Source organism: Nesoenas mayeri (assembly GCF_963082525.1).
Source record: "Nesoenas mayeri genome assembly, chromosome: 1".
Classification (NCBI taxonomy): Eukaryota; Metazoa; Chordata; class Aves; order Columbiformes; family Columbidae; genus Nesoenas; species Nesoenas mayeri.
The window spans coordinates 65774833-65790943 of record NC_137541.1 but is presented as its reverse complement, the minus strand read 5'-3'; the positions used below and the strand labels follow the sequence as shown (position 1 = coordinate 65790943).

General features: G+C 40.5%; 1 protein-coding gene across 1 annotated transcript; it reads left to right on the top strand.

The window, feature by feature from the left end:
• The first annotated feature begins 553 nt into the window (after positions 1-553).
• On the top strand, positions 554-15726 carry CCDC77 (coiled-coil domain containing 77). The gene is made up of 11 exons (XM_080350325.1): positions 554-893; positions 2299-2515; positions 3856-3998; positions 5104-5200; positions 6512-6578; positions 7357-7451; positions 8829-8977; positions 9319-9562; positions 10431-10556; positions 10642-10794; positions 12755-15726. The coding sequence occupies exons 1-11, from the start codon at positions 847-849 to the stop codon at positions 12899-12901; spliced, it is 1485 nt and encodes a 494-aa protein (XP_080206451.1). The 5' UTR covers positions 554-846; the 3' UTR covers positions 12902-15726.
• Positions 15727-16111: the final 385 nt, after the last annotated feature.

Here is a 16111-nt window from a genome sequence, read left to right as displayed (position 1 = left end):
AGAACACTAAGCACTGCTAGGTTTGGGAAGATATAGGGGGGATGAAGAGGGTAAAAAGGACGTGGATGATCTATAACACGCATGTGGATGGATGTCCACCCAGCCCGTGAACCTGTGGCTGCTGCACCGCCACCAGGAACCGCTCACTTCATTTTTAAAGGCAAACGCAATGTTGTTGTGGAGGGTTTTTTGCCACTGTTGATGAAATGAGTTCCCACTGCGCACTGCATTTATCATGCCCGGAGTTTTAAGCGCTGCCATCATAAAAACAGGGTGACTACGCAAGGCCCCACGTTTCCTCCCCAAAATACCTCCCCAACCCCCACCGCCATGGCCGGTAGCCCGACGCGCAGCGCCACCACCGGCGCATGTGCCGCCCCGCCCCCCAGGTGCGCAACACCCGCCCCCCGCCGACCACCGGAGGACTACAACTCCCAGACGCGCAGGCGCGGAGTCCCTGGCGTCCGTGTCGCGAGCGCTGATTGGTAGAGACGGTGAGCGCCGCGTGGAAGGCCGCCCGTGATTGGCGGAGGCGTCAGGTTGTCTCGGCGTTCAAGTTGTGGAGGGTCGGTTGCGGCGGTTGTTTTGCCGTTGGGGGCTTACCCGCGTTAGGGGGCCGTGGGGCGGCGGTGGCTGTGTGCGGGTGGTGCCGGCCTCCTCCCGCGCTATCTTGGGAGCTTGTCCCCGGCTTATTTGGCAGGGGCTGTTCCCAGCCGGGCCTGTAAGGCGCCCTAGCTCGCTTTTCCACCGGGCACCCCCAACGCCGCCCGGGGTGCCCCGGCCCGCAGTGGCCCGGCTGAGCCCCGGCTCGAAGCTTCTGTCCCCGGCCCTTCCGTAGGGGCGGCCATGAGCGTGACGGACTGCGCCGCGGGCTCCTCCCCGCGCTCCAGAAGGTAGTGTGGGGGCTGCTGCCGTGGTCACCCCGGCCGACACTGCTCCTCGGGCCCTGGCCCCGGCGCTCTTCCCTTTCTGTCCGGTAGCCAGGCTTGACGTGAGGCACCGCTTTGTTCGCTCGTGTAGCTGCTGTGCTTCCTTCTCCTTATGCCTTTCCATTTCTACTGTTTTTTAGTCCAGTAATAAAGTATTCACATTGTGCCTGTTACCTGTTTTCCTCTCTTGCTGTTACTCATTTCTTCCAAGGGTGGTGTTTAAGGCATTCCTGGGCACTGCTGGTGGGAAAGTTCCTACATAAATCATCATATTATTGCATATTTAATACTTTCCTACAGTGCCGGGGTTGAGGAGCTTGGCATGCTTTCACAGATGTATCACATTGGGTTTCTGATCTAAGCAACTTTGGTGAGCTGGTCCATAAAAGTCTCCGCTTCCTCAGTGTCACCTGTGGAATCACTTCATCATTAAAGTTCTGGCACTGGCTCCAGAATCAGATTCTAGACTGTGCTTCTGTTAAGTTAAGCAGATCTTTAGTGAAGAGGCTTCTTAGCTTTAATTCTGTATAATTAAAAAAAAAAAAAAGTTCATCAGGTCAACATAAGTAACAAACGCTTTCCAAGATAATTTTGAATTCTGTGGCCAGCTCTATTTGCAAATTTGCTATTTCCTTGAGCAGACTAATGTTTAAACACAGTAAACATTGCTTAAAAATCAGATATGTGATTACATATACGTGTCCTTGTTTTGATTTATGTAATAGTGACATACTTTCCATCTAGTGCTTTAATGTGAAATTCAAGAACTTCAAAGCATCCGTTTCACTATCAAGGGTGGACAAGCTTTGGGGATAAGAACATTAAGTAGATCAGAAGAGAAGGAAGCATGTCAGTTGCTAGAGCTACACTTCAAACTATGGTTGCTGGTGCATCAGCTAACCTGAATTACTGTCTTTATTCAACAGTCTTTTTTTAGATAGTGTTTTTCTTTCTGGATATCAGATAGCGATTCTGTTGCAGATGATGTCTTCCTGCAATGGCTGCTGCTTCTAATTGTACAACAATAGACTATTTGTCCTCTTTCTTCTATTCTTCTTTTCTTTCCTCCTCTTCCTTTCACATGCACCCTCCCCAAATAACCTATGAGACTTTCTTTCCACAACATTTTTCTTTATTCCTTTTCTGTCGGTTAGCCCTATCTCCGCAGTATACTAAATTTGTAAGCTGTTCTACATCAAAGCTTTTGATCCTTCTAAATACTGTGATCTATTAACACCCAGAGCACAGACAAGCTAATCTGTGTTTAAAAATGAAGCTGTTAAAATTGAAAATTTATTTTAAAGTATTTTAGAAGTTTTTTCATTTTACTGCCTGAAGCTTACATGTCATTAGAAATGTTTCTGTCCAGGCTGGCAACTCCCCGTGTCTCATCCACATATACTAGTTCTCATTCTCCAAGTCAGGAGGACTTTACTCCTCTCCCTTCAATCAATGAGCGCTTGGCCGTTCTGCGTCCCTCCCGGGAGCTGCTGGAATACTACCGCAAGAAGATTGCTGAGTTTGATGCGGAACATGAAGATTTGATGAAAAGGCTGGAGAGATACAAAGAAACTTATGATGAGCAGGTTAGGAAAAGAGCTTTTGCATTATGACAGGCTACATATCCTTACACAAACTTTATTTTAATATTTTTCTTCAGTTCAAAACTGAGTACAGATGGTCTTAGGATTTAATGGTGATTTGGTAGAACTGAGCTAAAAAGAAATAGGTAGATTTCAGGGTTTTATTATAAAATCTAGCTGTCTGTTCTCTGTCAAAGCGAAGGGAAACAGGCTTGTAGGACATTCTTCTCTTCTTAAGTTACTGTAGTTTGGTTATATTTTCACAGTGAGTTGTTTGTGTTGTTTGTTTGTTCTGGCTTGGTTTTATTTGGGAGGGGGGGGTTCTTTGTTTTTTTTAAATGAAAGTGTGAGTTTAGATGTTCAAGTCTCATGTTGTCTAACTTCTTTCCCTTGTTTCTCATAGTGAAGAATGAGCGCTCGTTTGTCCAAGTGTAATGAGCTTTGAGATAGGGGTTTAATTTGTATTAACTGCAGTGGAATTCATAAGCTTAGCCAGAGGCTATTAAGCAATGGTCATACACAACAAATAAATATGCTTTTAAAAGAAACTTCAAAACCCATTTTTGCCTTTAAAGAGGAAAAAAAAAAATCTTACCAAATATCTGTAACTTCAGTGCTGATATGCATTACAGCATCCACCTGTCTAGCAGTCATCTTTGCAATTGGGAATGACCCTCTGGGAACAGGATCATCACCTCTGAGGTGATTGGGCGGGCCTCTTTAAGTACTGGCTGTGCTTGAAGCAGCCTGAAAGCTCTCAGGAAATTTGTGGCATAAAAGTTACTTTCATTATAAGGAGAAGAAGAGGGGGAACGTTCCAAAATAGTACCTTCTCTCTTACAGGAGTGGTTTTATGCAGAGTTTGTTTGCTTTCCACACCAGGCAGAAAGTCATTGATGAAACTTAGTAACTAGCCAAATTTCTCACTACTAAACTGTACAAATATTTTAATGTTTATTCTTCAGTAATTTATTTCAAGGGTAAGTGCTATGACAGAGACTTTGCTGGGTTTTTGTTGATGTCAGTCTCCCCATACCTGTGCCAGTCTGACGGCCAGTGCAGAAGTACAACCACTGGAAACAGGAGACCCCAGCTTAGGCCTTATTTGACTGTTGTGTAGTGACAATGATTCTCAGGGCTCTGAACTCCCTGTTGAAACATTTTTAAATATTTTCTCCAATACTGCCCTCATCTGGTCAAATTTTGTGAGAGACTAAAATATAATGATTTGCTTGAACTGGCAGTTCTATACCAGTTACAGGCTCATGGCACAAGCAGTTTGAAGTTTGTAAGTGTTGCCCAGTGCTCTGTATCATTTCAAGTACCTCATTCTCTCTACCTAGCACAAATTGCAGTGGGAAGTACGTCAGCGAGAAGAGGAGATTGCAGAGTTGCAAAAGGCTTTGAGTGATATGCAAGTCTACCTCTTCCAGGAGAGGGAACATGTTCTTCGTCTTTACTCTGAGAATGACCGGCTGAAAATCAGGTGTGCTGTCTAGTTGGTGGGCTGGGTCACTGGCAATAGCGCTTGCATGCATTATCTTCTGATTCTCATCCAGATCTGGAGTCTTCAGAGAAGCAATTATGTCACGCTTCCCAGGGAGGGCTCTTATGAAATCATACCAGTACAATCTGTTGGGCTGCTAAATATATTTCCACTTATTATTCCTCCTATTCTAGTAGTAGAAGAAAGAGCAGAAGTTGAAAATACATTTAGATCTGAATTGTGAATTGCCAATTTGAATGTGGAGGTTCTCATTTAACCAGACCTTGTACCTACCTAGCAAAACTTCCTCCTACAGCCCTAAAAATACCTAAGCTCAAATAGAAAATACAGACCAAAGTAAATCGCAGTGTTTCAAAAAGATGGACCCAATTCCAAAGCAGTTGCAGGGTCGCCATCTTGCAAATGGCTGAGGCTGGGGGCTGTTTGTGTGCTTGGAGAGGCATCTAGTGGTAATCGTTTGAAACTATGCCCCACCCTTTCAAGTGGTTGAGTTTCATTCATAGGTGGTTTGTGGTTGCAGAGATAAAGGATTTCAAATTGGATCCATCTTTTTGAAACACCCTGTAATTTCCCCTGACTCTATGGGATCATGTTGACAGCAACTCCTTTTTAATGCCATTTGATTAGTGAACTGGTATATAACCTGTTGTACCAGAGCAGCTACCAGGAGCAATGGAGTTCCCAACCTTCTTTAGAACATTTTGTGTGTGATAATTTCAAGATGTCTTTTAAAATTTTAAGAACTTAAGTCAAAACATGTGTTGGTGTGCTTAGGCACTTCTCAGGAGTGTGGTGAAAAGTCTGGTACACCCTTTAATGTAGTTTGCTTTAAAAATCTGTTGAATGAAGCATTGTTGTATTTGAAAAAAGGAATGCTCCCTCATGCCCGTGGAACTGGTGGTCTTATGACTTCGGCAACATCAGTAATGTCTCTGAGACTTTGTTTTTAAAGCAGCATTCTCAATAACGGCAACAGTTTGGAAAACTTGTAAGCATTAGCAAGTAAACTAGAAGGATAATGTATCACAATGTCTTGAGGTACTTAAAAATAGCAATGTGCTGACCACTTTCCTTTGAATTCCAGGGAACTGGAAGATAGAAAAAAAATTCAACACCTCCTGGCTTTAGTGGGAACAGACACAGGAGAAGTTACGTATTTTCACAAGGAGCCTCCACATAAGGCAAGTTCCATTTTTCTGTAGAACTCTGCTTTTGATTGTAACATGAAGAGCTGTACCCCAGAGGCTGACCACAGACCAAATCTGTCAAAAGTTGCTAAAAATGAGCCCAAAGAAGGAGAGGTCTTTATCTGTGTAGCAACATCAGGCTTTAGTGTGGCTGCTGACAGATAAATAGGAAGAAGCACACTGGAAGTAGGTCCTCTTAGCATCAGTCCCCTTCTACCTTCAAATCATACCTCCAGATCAGCCTCCTAAATGTCAGATAGGAGTCTGAAGCTATCTGAGAAATGGTCATTGAGAAGCTGGAGAGACTGCAAAGAGAAGAAGAAAAAAAGGAAGTGCAGAAAATCAGCAGGTGTGGTGTTTGTGTTTGAAGATCAGCTATCTCAGAGTGCTTAGGTAAAGTCCTAATTAGGGCCTTGGTGAGCAGTAAAGCAGTGTTGAGATTGCTGCAGCGGTTTCCTGGGCAGGAGACTGTAGAAGAGCCATGCCCTCTAGGCAATATTGTATCACATACTTCAGACATCAAGTCAAATTGATCAATTGGCAGCACATAAGAAGGGCAGTGTAGTTGAACCAACTTAAAATCATGAATTATTTGGATATACAGGGACTATGATGGGGTATAGGATTTATCTTGGAATAAGGTGCAGAAAAAGGCTGAAATCTGCTGCATTGTTTGTGGTCGCTCTGCGCTGCTCAAGCAGTGGAAAAATTTCACAGAAGCTTTAAAATTGCCTTACATAGAGTAGCTCTAAAGTTAGGCCTATTATATAGTATCTACCTCAAGATAAGCACTGGGGTTATAACCCGCTCCCTCATGGCCTCCAGTTTTTGTTATTAAGTGGGTTCAACTGTTGAGTTGTTTCAATTGTTGTATCAGTTAGCTTTTGTCCCATGCTTGTTCAGTAGCTTGAGTGAATGTGCTGATAAATCAAGCTTCATGCTTGGAAGGAAGGAAATAACATACTCTTCATCTTCACCTTCCCTCTTTTCCTCTCTGTCCCTAAAATGCTCCTTTTTCTGCTGAGAGTGCCGATTTTCATCCTAAAGAAGCCAGCAAAGGCAGGATTACTTTCCAGTTGTTTCAGTGAACAAAATATAGAGGCAGAAGTGGTAAAACTCAGCCATGATAAAGGAAACTTTTCCACGTGGACATTACACTTGTGAATGTCTTCCTTGTCTTGGGGTAGAAGTAAGGTAATGCTGTTCTTCTGGATATCTCATTTCACTCTTTAAAATTTTTTCTTGACTCTTACACCTTTGGAGAAGTCAGATGTTCAGCTGAGCTATCTAATCTTGTTTCTATAGGTTACTGTTCTGCAAAGGCCAACTAAATCTGGAGATCCACATGAACAGAATGATACTGCTGGAACAGGTACTACACCAAACTGATTAACAGCAGCTCAGCTACTGATACTTCCTTCTCTGTGTTTGTGTCTGGTATACCAAAATAATTCCTTACTGTGAATACTTTGATATACTTCCATTAAAAGTACTCTAAATGTATCCATGTGTACATACATATACATGTAGTACTCTTGGCTTAATTAAAAATATTTTAATATAATGTGGGCTGGGTCTCATGTCTGAGATCTGTTCAGCTAAGGAAGAGGCTGGTATGACCGTGAAATGGCTGCTCTGGAACTGTGCTGGTACCTGCTGGACAGGCAGCCTGAGACACAGCCAGTCCCAGGTGGGGGGTTCTGTCTGCCTTTAGCGCAGAGACTAGTGTGAGTCTGCACTCTTGCTTACTGATCTTCTCTTTTGACAAAGAACTGCCTTTTCCAAATTGACTGAAATTAGATAACAAGCTCAAAACTCATTCAAGGCTTGATGCTTTTGCAGCTGTATCATTTGCCTATTCATCATTTATTTAAGAAAATTTGTTAAGTTTGCTTTCTGTACATGCCAAGAAAATAAGTAGGTTGCTTAAATATTGTGATGTCTTACTGTGGGATAAAGGTCTGTAATCACAATAAGATCTGAAATTCTTTTCTTCTAGCTAGCCCTCCTAGAAGTCCTTGTGACTGTAGCCGTGGCAAGCTTTTTCCCTTTCTTGTAGGCCTGCTAAAATATAGGATATTTCATGCTTGGAAAGGTACTGCAGATGGACTGGAAGACCTTTTTCTCTTTCTGTTAAATTTCTGCAATAGGCACCAAGAGGAGAACTTCAAAATCAGCAGCAAAAGGAGAGAAACCAGAATGTCCTGAGAGATACCAGAGAGATAATCAAGCACTTCTACTTCAGGTAAAAACATTTGCGAAGTGATGGACATAATTCCTGGCTGTGCAGGAAATTATGATAGACAAACATGCTGCCTGCTTACATAAGATGTAGTCATATCAATGGTATAAGTTCCCACATCTTACCATGGATTTCCACTTTCTTTCAGCTTACTTAGCTGGTATTTTTGTGTTGAATGTAGGCTTACATTTAAGAATTTCAGTCTGATTCTGGAAGCTTTACATAAGCAGATATTCCAGTAATGTCAACTTCAATGTGTTGTCATTAAATATAGATTGTGTAATGGGTGGTATCAACCATAATTTGATTGTGGCTACCAATTTACATAAAACCTACCGAAGATCTGTGGGACTGGGTATTTTATAGAAGTCTAACAAAGCAATGCATCTGAGACAGAATTAGGCAGCCCCGATAAGATGCACTAGTACAATAAAATGTTCCTTTTGCTAAACTTCAGTGAAAGATGGGGTGTAGAGAGCGTGACAGAATGAAAGATAATATGCAGAATTGTGAATTTGGGACGATACAAGAAGCTTTGTTAAAGCATGAGGAAGCATTGAAAGATATTGTGCAGAATCATGAACTGGGAAAGATAGGAGAAGCTGTATGTAAAGCATGAAGAAGCATGAGTCAAGAAAAGCAAATTAAAGAGCGAACTTGTAAAGGAGATGGATTTTTTTATTATTATATTTTATTTCATTTTATTTATTTGTTTAAGTGGTGACTGACATAGTGGCCAGTTAGCTGTCTAACAACGTTTGTTCTGGAGCAAAAATATCATAAAACACTGTCATAAAAATAAGTAATCTAAATTCATGCCAAGTTTTTTCAGATAGTTTCTTACACATAGGCCAGATGCATAGTTTTCAATAAACTGTTTCAATTTATATCTCCCTGACTGTGTGCCCTAGATCAAAATTCTTTGCATTCCTCTCTTTCATTCATCATCTTGTTTACATGTAATGATTTATTCTGGTTGAATAATTTCTTTTGTTCAAGGTATGTGAACTTGCTGCCTTCCTTGAATTTGGGTATTTTTGTATCACCATTTTATTGAAAGACGGTAACGTAGATACAGAAATGTCTCTGTATATTCCACAGGATCTGTCAGATCCTTTGTGCAGTTTAAATCTTTCCAATATCTTCTGGCTTTTCTTGCTGCATATAATACGTTGGTCTTGCTTATAGCATGATTTCTTCTTAAAATGTAGTAATTTGAAATACTTACAACAAAAATAAAAATTTAAGAACTTAGAACTCTCAAAGGTATTCTTGAGTAGATTCTTTGATCTGAATCCTGGAGTTTAAAAGGAACTTGCAAGGACAGGAGCAGAGCTGCTCTGAGGTCTTATTCAGTAACACCTTTGTATGCCTATTCAGGTGGAGGCCCTGCAAGCTCAGCTAGAAGAACAGACACGATTATCCAAAGAACAGGTTGAGGCGCTACTAGAGGATAGACGGATTCACATGGAGGAAGCCCAGGTCCAGCATCAGAGGGACCAAGACAAGATCAAAACTATAATGGATAAGTGAGTGTGAGAGAATGGCAATGGTGTAGTCATGAGATGAGAAGAGAGGGGAAAATAGAAATATTTTGGCTTTTAATATGTTGCTTGCTGCAGCAGGCAGAAAAACAAATTATGCAGCCATCTGTTTGGTTGTATGTGAAAGGAAATGAAAGGAGTAATCTACATATAAAACCTGTTTCACATTGGAAGAATATCACCTCATTCATTAGATGGGAAGAGCTAGATTGTTAGGAAAGCACCTTTTTCTTCTATGTTTCTTCCAACTAGCAGTGATGACTGAGGAAATTAAGTTAGGCACTAGGAAAGAAGTCAGTTAACTCCACTGGCATTCCTTTTTACAGACTCCATAAGACCCAAAATCTCTTATATGAGAGTACCCGTGACTTTCTCCATCTGAAGTTTGATGTCCGAGCCAAGGAGAAAGCATGGATGGCAGAAAAGGACAGCCTGCTGAGGAGACTTGACAAAGATCCAGATCAACTTATTATCAGCAGGGAGTCAGGAAGAGAGAAGAAGCAGAGAGATACCAAGAAGATGCTTCGAGCAGATGATGGAGTTTGGAAACCCCACAGCAGAGAAATAAAGGTAATTTTTTTTGTCCTAGGTAGATGCTCTTTAACAGTCTTTGACTAGAAAATTGCAATCTGGATTTTGCCAAGACAGGCAGTAGGTAGCAGCTGTTTCAGAGCTGTACTGGCTTGCCATAAGTTGTATTGTCGTAAGATTTCTTACTGATGTAAGAAAGCTCTCCTGCCTCAAAATCAGCATTGCTTGCAAATTTCAGATGAAAGGTATAGTTAGGACTTATGAGAGCATTTCACTGTCTGTTTCTTTTATACCCATAACAAATCCTTACTTCTGCAAGCTGTGTGAGGTATGGACCAACAGTTCTTAACCTGCTTGTTGCACATGCCTTCCTTTTAGCGTAACTGCTCGCAACTAATGCACTTAGCAAGCAGTGTCTATACCTGCCTTGCTGCTGACAGGGGAGAACAAAGTCTTTTCAGTTGGTGTCCTGTGCTCTTCTACAGCAGTCAGGATTTTTCTGAAATGGGTTAACAGGTAACAAGGAACTAGGAAGTAAGCAGGCAATAGGGAATTGTTTTCATCTACCACTGGATGTAGGTGCTTCTGAAATGCAGTACTGGACAAGCTGCTGTGGATAAGGGAAATTTCAACATTAGTTGAATACTATTTTTAAGGGGAAGATGAGAGAGTTCTTTAAGTGATGATGAGCTGTCATGCAGAGTTTATAAGCTAATTAAAAGGTTTTGGTAATGGAAGTGGTGTTAAAATTTTGTCTTTACCTAGTTATTTCATTAGCTGTAGCTCCAGTTGTTAATTTTTATTTGCCTGTCATATTGTCAGTCTATCGCACTTGCTTTTCCAGACCAGACCAGGGAGATTTTGTGAGAACTGACTTTTGAGTTGATCTGTTCCTTCTATGTCCTAGTCATTGCAAGAACAGCTAATGCAGGAAAAGCGCCTATCCAACATGTATAGAGAGCAGTGTGTCACCTTGGAATGCGAGTTGGCTAAGGTTCGTGAGGAGGGAGATGTCGGCAAAGAACTCTTTAAGGTAATTAGTATGTAATCATCTGCTAGCTAGGCAGTGATCTTGCAGCCCTTATTTTGTGTACCCTATTGAGTCTTCATCTCTATAGGAACGCGCAGAAAAGACGGGGAAGCGCCTGAAGCTGATGACTCAGCGATATGAGGCCTTGCAAAAACGTCGTAATATGGAAGTAGAAGGATTCAAGAATGACATTAAAGATCTTCGACAGAAGTTGAAAGATGTAGAGGTGCAGCTTTTTAAGGTAATAGCTAAGCATTTCTGAGGCACACTGTTATAGGCTTACCCTATAGAGGTGTATTCTCAGTATTTAAATGCACTATTTCCCTAGAGTTAACAAAATAATTTATTTCTTAAGTGCTCCTTTAGATACTAATATTTAATAAATTTGATTTCTTCTGTTTATTATCAAGCAAAAAAGATTTCTCTTAGTTAATCAGTCAGGCATCAAGCTTGCCAGGAACTGTCCCAATTATACATTAACTGTATCTTTTTGTTGCAGCTCTGAAAGTTCTTACATGATACCCGTAGCTCACTTAGCTGTCTCAAAATTGCAAGACAGCAGTATGTTTAAAAGTATATTCCACAAAGAAAATGATGATTGTTTTTCTTTCTGGGGACAATAGTGTTTGGTTTTGTTCTAGTAAGAGGTAGATTGTTGACTTAAGTATTGTGAATGTTATTTATTCCTTTGTGAATTTTTTGTTTGTAACTCTGCAAAAATCACTGTGGAAACAGTGGCTGGATGCTGAAACTGTGTACTCTATAGTAAGATGTAGCTTCTACATATGTAGATGAACATCAGAACAACTTAGAATGGAAGCCATAGCCTTGATGTTGCCTGGAGTTTAGGATATTTATCTAAGATATGCTAGAGAGGATCATCTAGGTATAGCTTTTACCCAGCTGATTCTCGGGAGCCACCGATTCACTTGGTTTTTGTACTTTGGGCACACAGTTTGGTTTACTAATGCATTTGCCTTCACTAAAGGCTTTGATGTCTTCTGGGATTTTGTTTGATTGGCTGTGGGTTTTTAAACTTTAAGGATTAAACAGCATATGTGAATTGGGGAAAAAATACCTATGATACCTTCAGTGTAGATGTGTATGCTTTGTAACTGTGGTTGTCCTCTTAATTGTATTCCTAATTTCTTCATACTTTTAACCACAAGAGGGCAGAGGAACAAAATACTTGCTAGAAGTCTGCAGTGATCTTTAAATCATTCTCATCACTTCAGACCAAAATGACTGCATATGACTAAATTTCCAAATTTGCATATGAAAATATTTGACCAAAAACTACATGAGGACAATGCAACACCCTAAAGCAGGAGTGTCAAACTCATTTTCACTGGGGACCTCATCAGCCTCACGGTTGCCTTCAAATGGCCAAATGTCATTTTAAGACTGTATAAATGCAGGACTAGTTACATCTATACAGTCCTAAATTGGCATTCGGCCCTTTGAAGGCAACTGTGAGGCTGATGTTGCCTCCAAAGAAAATGAGTTTGACACTCCTGCCTTAAAGGGTTGAGAGAAAAGAGGGCCGCCAAGGCTGTGCTGTTCTGCCATTGAAGTGGCTGGGCTGGCATGCTTTCCAGTTCTAGGGTGACAGGAAATGGCAGCCTTGGCTAGCTTGCCATCAGGAGTTCTGATTGTCTAGCAGCCTTTGTTCAGCTCAGCATGGACCACGTGGTGTGGCCTGACACAAGGCGTTGTACTTGAACTGCTCTTCAATCATACACAGTTCAGAAGGCAGCAGGTTGGCCACAGCAGTTAGACCTCCTCTAGTTCTAGTAGCAAAAGATGACAAAATGTCATCATATCAGGAGAAGTACTTAGAACTAGATAAAAGTTAGTTGATTAATATTTTATCTTGCCTCTTTTTGTGCATTTCAAAATAATACAGGTAGTAGAATGCAGTCAACAGGTTATGTTAGACTTAACTGTATTCTGTCCACATTTCTTCCCCATCAGTAATGTAACACCATAATGTATGGAAGTTTGTTCTTTAATTTTTGGTTCTGGAGCGCCTTTCTACTGGTGATATGCATTAGTCTAGTGACATTAGCTTAAGCATCCTCCTTGCTAGCTACAAAGGGTCTCCTTCAGAGATCTCTCGCTCATATTCTCATCATAATATTCTCTAAATTGTACTTTATACAAATCTGTTTTCCTTGATCTGTTTTTCTCTTCCTTTTTAGGTGACTCTGACTATTGGACCAGACCAGGATCTTGCAATCCTTCATGAGGTCCGCCAAGGAAACAGACTAACCCGTAAAATTCAAGGAGAACTAAAAAACTTAAAAGCAAAAATCTATGGCTTAGAGAATGAACTACGGGTCTGCTGAAGTTGAGGTATTAGCTGGCATTCTAGTTTTAGGAATGGGACATTGCTAGGCTGGAACAGTCATCTGGGAGAGCAGCTCCTGGCTGTTTTCTGGCATCCAGTGACAGAAGGCTTGAGAAAATCAGCAGTTAATGTCATAACATTGTACATGAGCCATTCCTAACATGCCAAATTACATTGCTGTTTCAGTTGAGAGATGGCTCTTGATAAGACTGACATAAAAAGTACATGATGACTAATATATCAGGAATATGCTTATGACTTCATCTTACCTTCACATCCGAGTCAGTGTATACTAGTCTTCAGCTTTCTTTGGAGCATATTATAAACCACATATGAAATTAATGATTATGGAAGGATCTAGCTCAAGATCTGAATTGCTTGACTGACCTTCTCATATGTGAGAAGCAGCTTTTAAAAATGGTTTAAATTATTACTGTTTTGGTGCTTAGGCACTTCAGGATGTAACTGGAAATTTTCTTTGAAAAAGACCATGTATAGAAAGTATGTATTAAAGTGACTGTCCCCTTGACCAAATAACTACTTGAAAAGGGCTTTCCTTTGCTTGATTCTAACCCACTTGGGACAAACCTGCCTGATTTAATATGGTGGGAAAAAGTAACCTGTTAAGAAGTCATCTGCAAGAATCAGCAACATCTACACTTATTTTGAATGTTTGGGCAGGAGGGAAATACTAAACTATCAAGTGTCATCTTCTTGTTGCCTTCCTCCCAGTTTATATGAACATACAGAGGAAACCCATAGTAAAAGGCATCTAGTATCTTCCTTAATCTGTGCCTCTGCAGCTTTAAACAATATCATGGTTGTGTACCAACAAATCAGTGTCAACTTTTGCTACAGCAGTTGTTGCTGCTGTACTGTAACTGAAATTGGATTGGAAGAACAGGTGCCTAGTTGCTACATGGTAAATATAACTCTGGCTATATGATGATTATCTTTATACCAGACATGAGGACATTGCAATTCTAGAAAACAGATGAAATCATGAAAAGGATTACGACATGGCTTCAGCCCAGTTTGTAATTGTGGGATGTTCATGCTTTTACTGCAGCATCAGCAAATCTTGTCCACCTTGTAGACTGAGAGCAGATTGGTGTTGGAAAAGGGATTTCAGTGCCTCTGTTTCCTACTGTACCTTTCTGACCTTGTTAAATGTGGCAGAAGCAGAATATCTTTCTGACGTATATGCCTAAAGGCTACCAGCACTTCCTTCCCCATTGAAAATAATTTAGTGTGTGAAAGCAGACAGTTTCTTTTAGATGTGGTAGTGGCCATGGAGATACTTGTTCAGTGTTTGGCAGAGGGAGATACGTAAAAGATGGTTTTGCACTGTCAAGGTTTGGAGAAAGAATTGGTTTTATAGCACCAACTAAAGCAATGTGGGAGGATAAATTCCCTTAAGTCAATTGCAGATCCTTTTTGTGACAGTCTTACTGACCCTTATGGTCCTGTAGCGTGGCTTTTTTTATATATGCATTTTTGAGCTCAAATTCATCACAGACTTTAGTGTGGGTGGCTGACAGTCTGTACCTAGATGCTCAACTACTACTACAACTTAAAAGAGGCTGTTTTAAAGTATGTTGCACTAATTAGTTTAGCTGAAAATGCTGAACTAATTCAGAGACTGATTCCTGAACAACTTGAGTGCCAATGCTATTTGGAGGGTTGAGGAAGGTTATTAAATAATGCTATCTATCATTTAGCGTCACGCTTTGTTAGTTGACTAGTACTTTTTTGGACAAGCCTAGCTAATTAAAGGGAGTTGGTATGTGAAGTAACATGCTACTGGTTTGAAGATAAGATATTGAAGTTATCACAGGTTCTGGAAGGCTGCTTCTGAAAATTGCTACGTAATGAAGTATTAGCCACTTATTCAGCAGAATCTGCCTACTTAAATTCAGCTATGAGAAGCTAGCTAAAAGGTCTCTTGAACCTATAGAAATAAATGAGTTTCTGTTTATTTTCAACTCTTCCAAGCTAAAGAATTGCCTATGAAATTACATTTTCCTAACTTGAAGGCTGTGAAGTGTGTCTGGATAAAGCCGGTGGGCTTTGACAGTCAGGTTTGTAAGACTGGGAGGAAATACTGGTGTAAGAAGGATGTAAATGTTTGATTCCTTGTCTTCCTTAACAATATTCCTTACTACTTGAAAGACTGAACAGAATAAAATGGCAACATTCCTGATATACCTGCCAGTGTGTCAATATCAAAGTGCAGCTTGAGCTTTATTCTTAATTTGTCACTAGGCTACAAACTTTCCTATTTATGAGGTGGGGGGCAATTACAGTACTGCTGATCTGTAGGTCCATTGTATTTGGAAGCTTGAATATTTGTCCAAAGACAGGAACTGCAAAGTATTGTACCTGTTTTTTTTCTGTGTGATGTCATCTTATCAGGTGTAATGTTGCTTTATGTTGCCAAAACAAATGTGAACCTTCAAGCTAAGAATTGCTTTAAAAAGCCAAGAGTGTTCTGCCGCTAAGAACTACCCTTTAAGATGTCGGTAAAGAATTTTCAGCATTTACAAGAGAGTTTCCTGAAGAAGGTTCTGAGACCCATATTAGTCATTTTTCTTCTACAGTTTTTTGGGTACAAAACAAAAAATGGCATTTACTCCAAAGACTGATTAGCTTTTTTTGCTATTTTAATTTGGTAATGAGTGATTTGTATCATTTCAATACAACTAAATGCCAGGTTGTGTATGTGGGAGCACAGAACTTGAAAGACCTCTAAAATGGCTAATTCTATGAATATGGAGAGTGTTCTACATAGGATTAAAGGTTAGAACCGGGCGAATGTTCCTCTAGTGAGCCAAGATACTAAAATGTTTCTTGCATAAATAGGAGAAAAGTGAACAGTAGGGAAAAAATTCATTGTTGTGTAGCCTTATTTAGGTAAGGAGGAGTGCCTGCATTTCAGAAAGGATGTCGAAATACTGGGTAAGGCACAGAACCGCAGATGATTCAGCAGAGGAGAAAGAGTTGTGCAAGAGCTCATATTGCATTACATTAACAAGACTGATTAATATACATTTATCTTGAAGATGAAAAACTACCAAAGGCCTCTATCCCAGCAGAGGAAGGCTGAGAAAGAACCAGTAGCCTGAACTGGAATTTAAAACAAACAAACAAACATACATTTTTAACAGGAAAATTGCTCTTTTTCTCTCATTATAACAAACTGTATGTG

What these genes read in the sequence shown, in the direction of transcription:
- CCDC77 (XM_080350325.1), top strand. Translation starts at nt 847, where the DNA reads ATGAGCGTGACGGACTGCGCCGCGGGCTCCTCCCCGCGCTCCAGAAG. An exon ending in AAGAAACTTATGATGAGCAG is followed by an intron (nt 2,516 to 3,855) that starts GTTAGGAAAAGA and finishes CTCTCTACCTAG; the next exon opens with CACAAATTGCAGTGGGAAGT. An exon ending in TCGGCAAAGAACTCTTTAAG is followed by an intron (nt 10,557 to 10,641) that starts GTAATTAGTATG and finishes TCATCTCTATAG; the next exon opens with GAACGCGCAGAAAAGACGGG.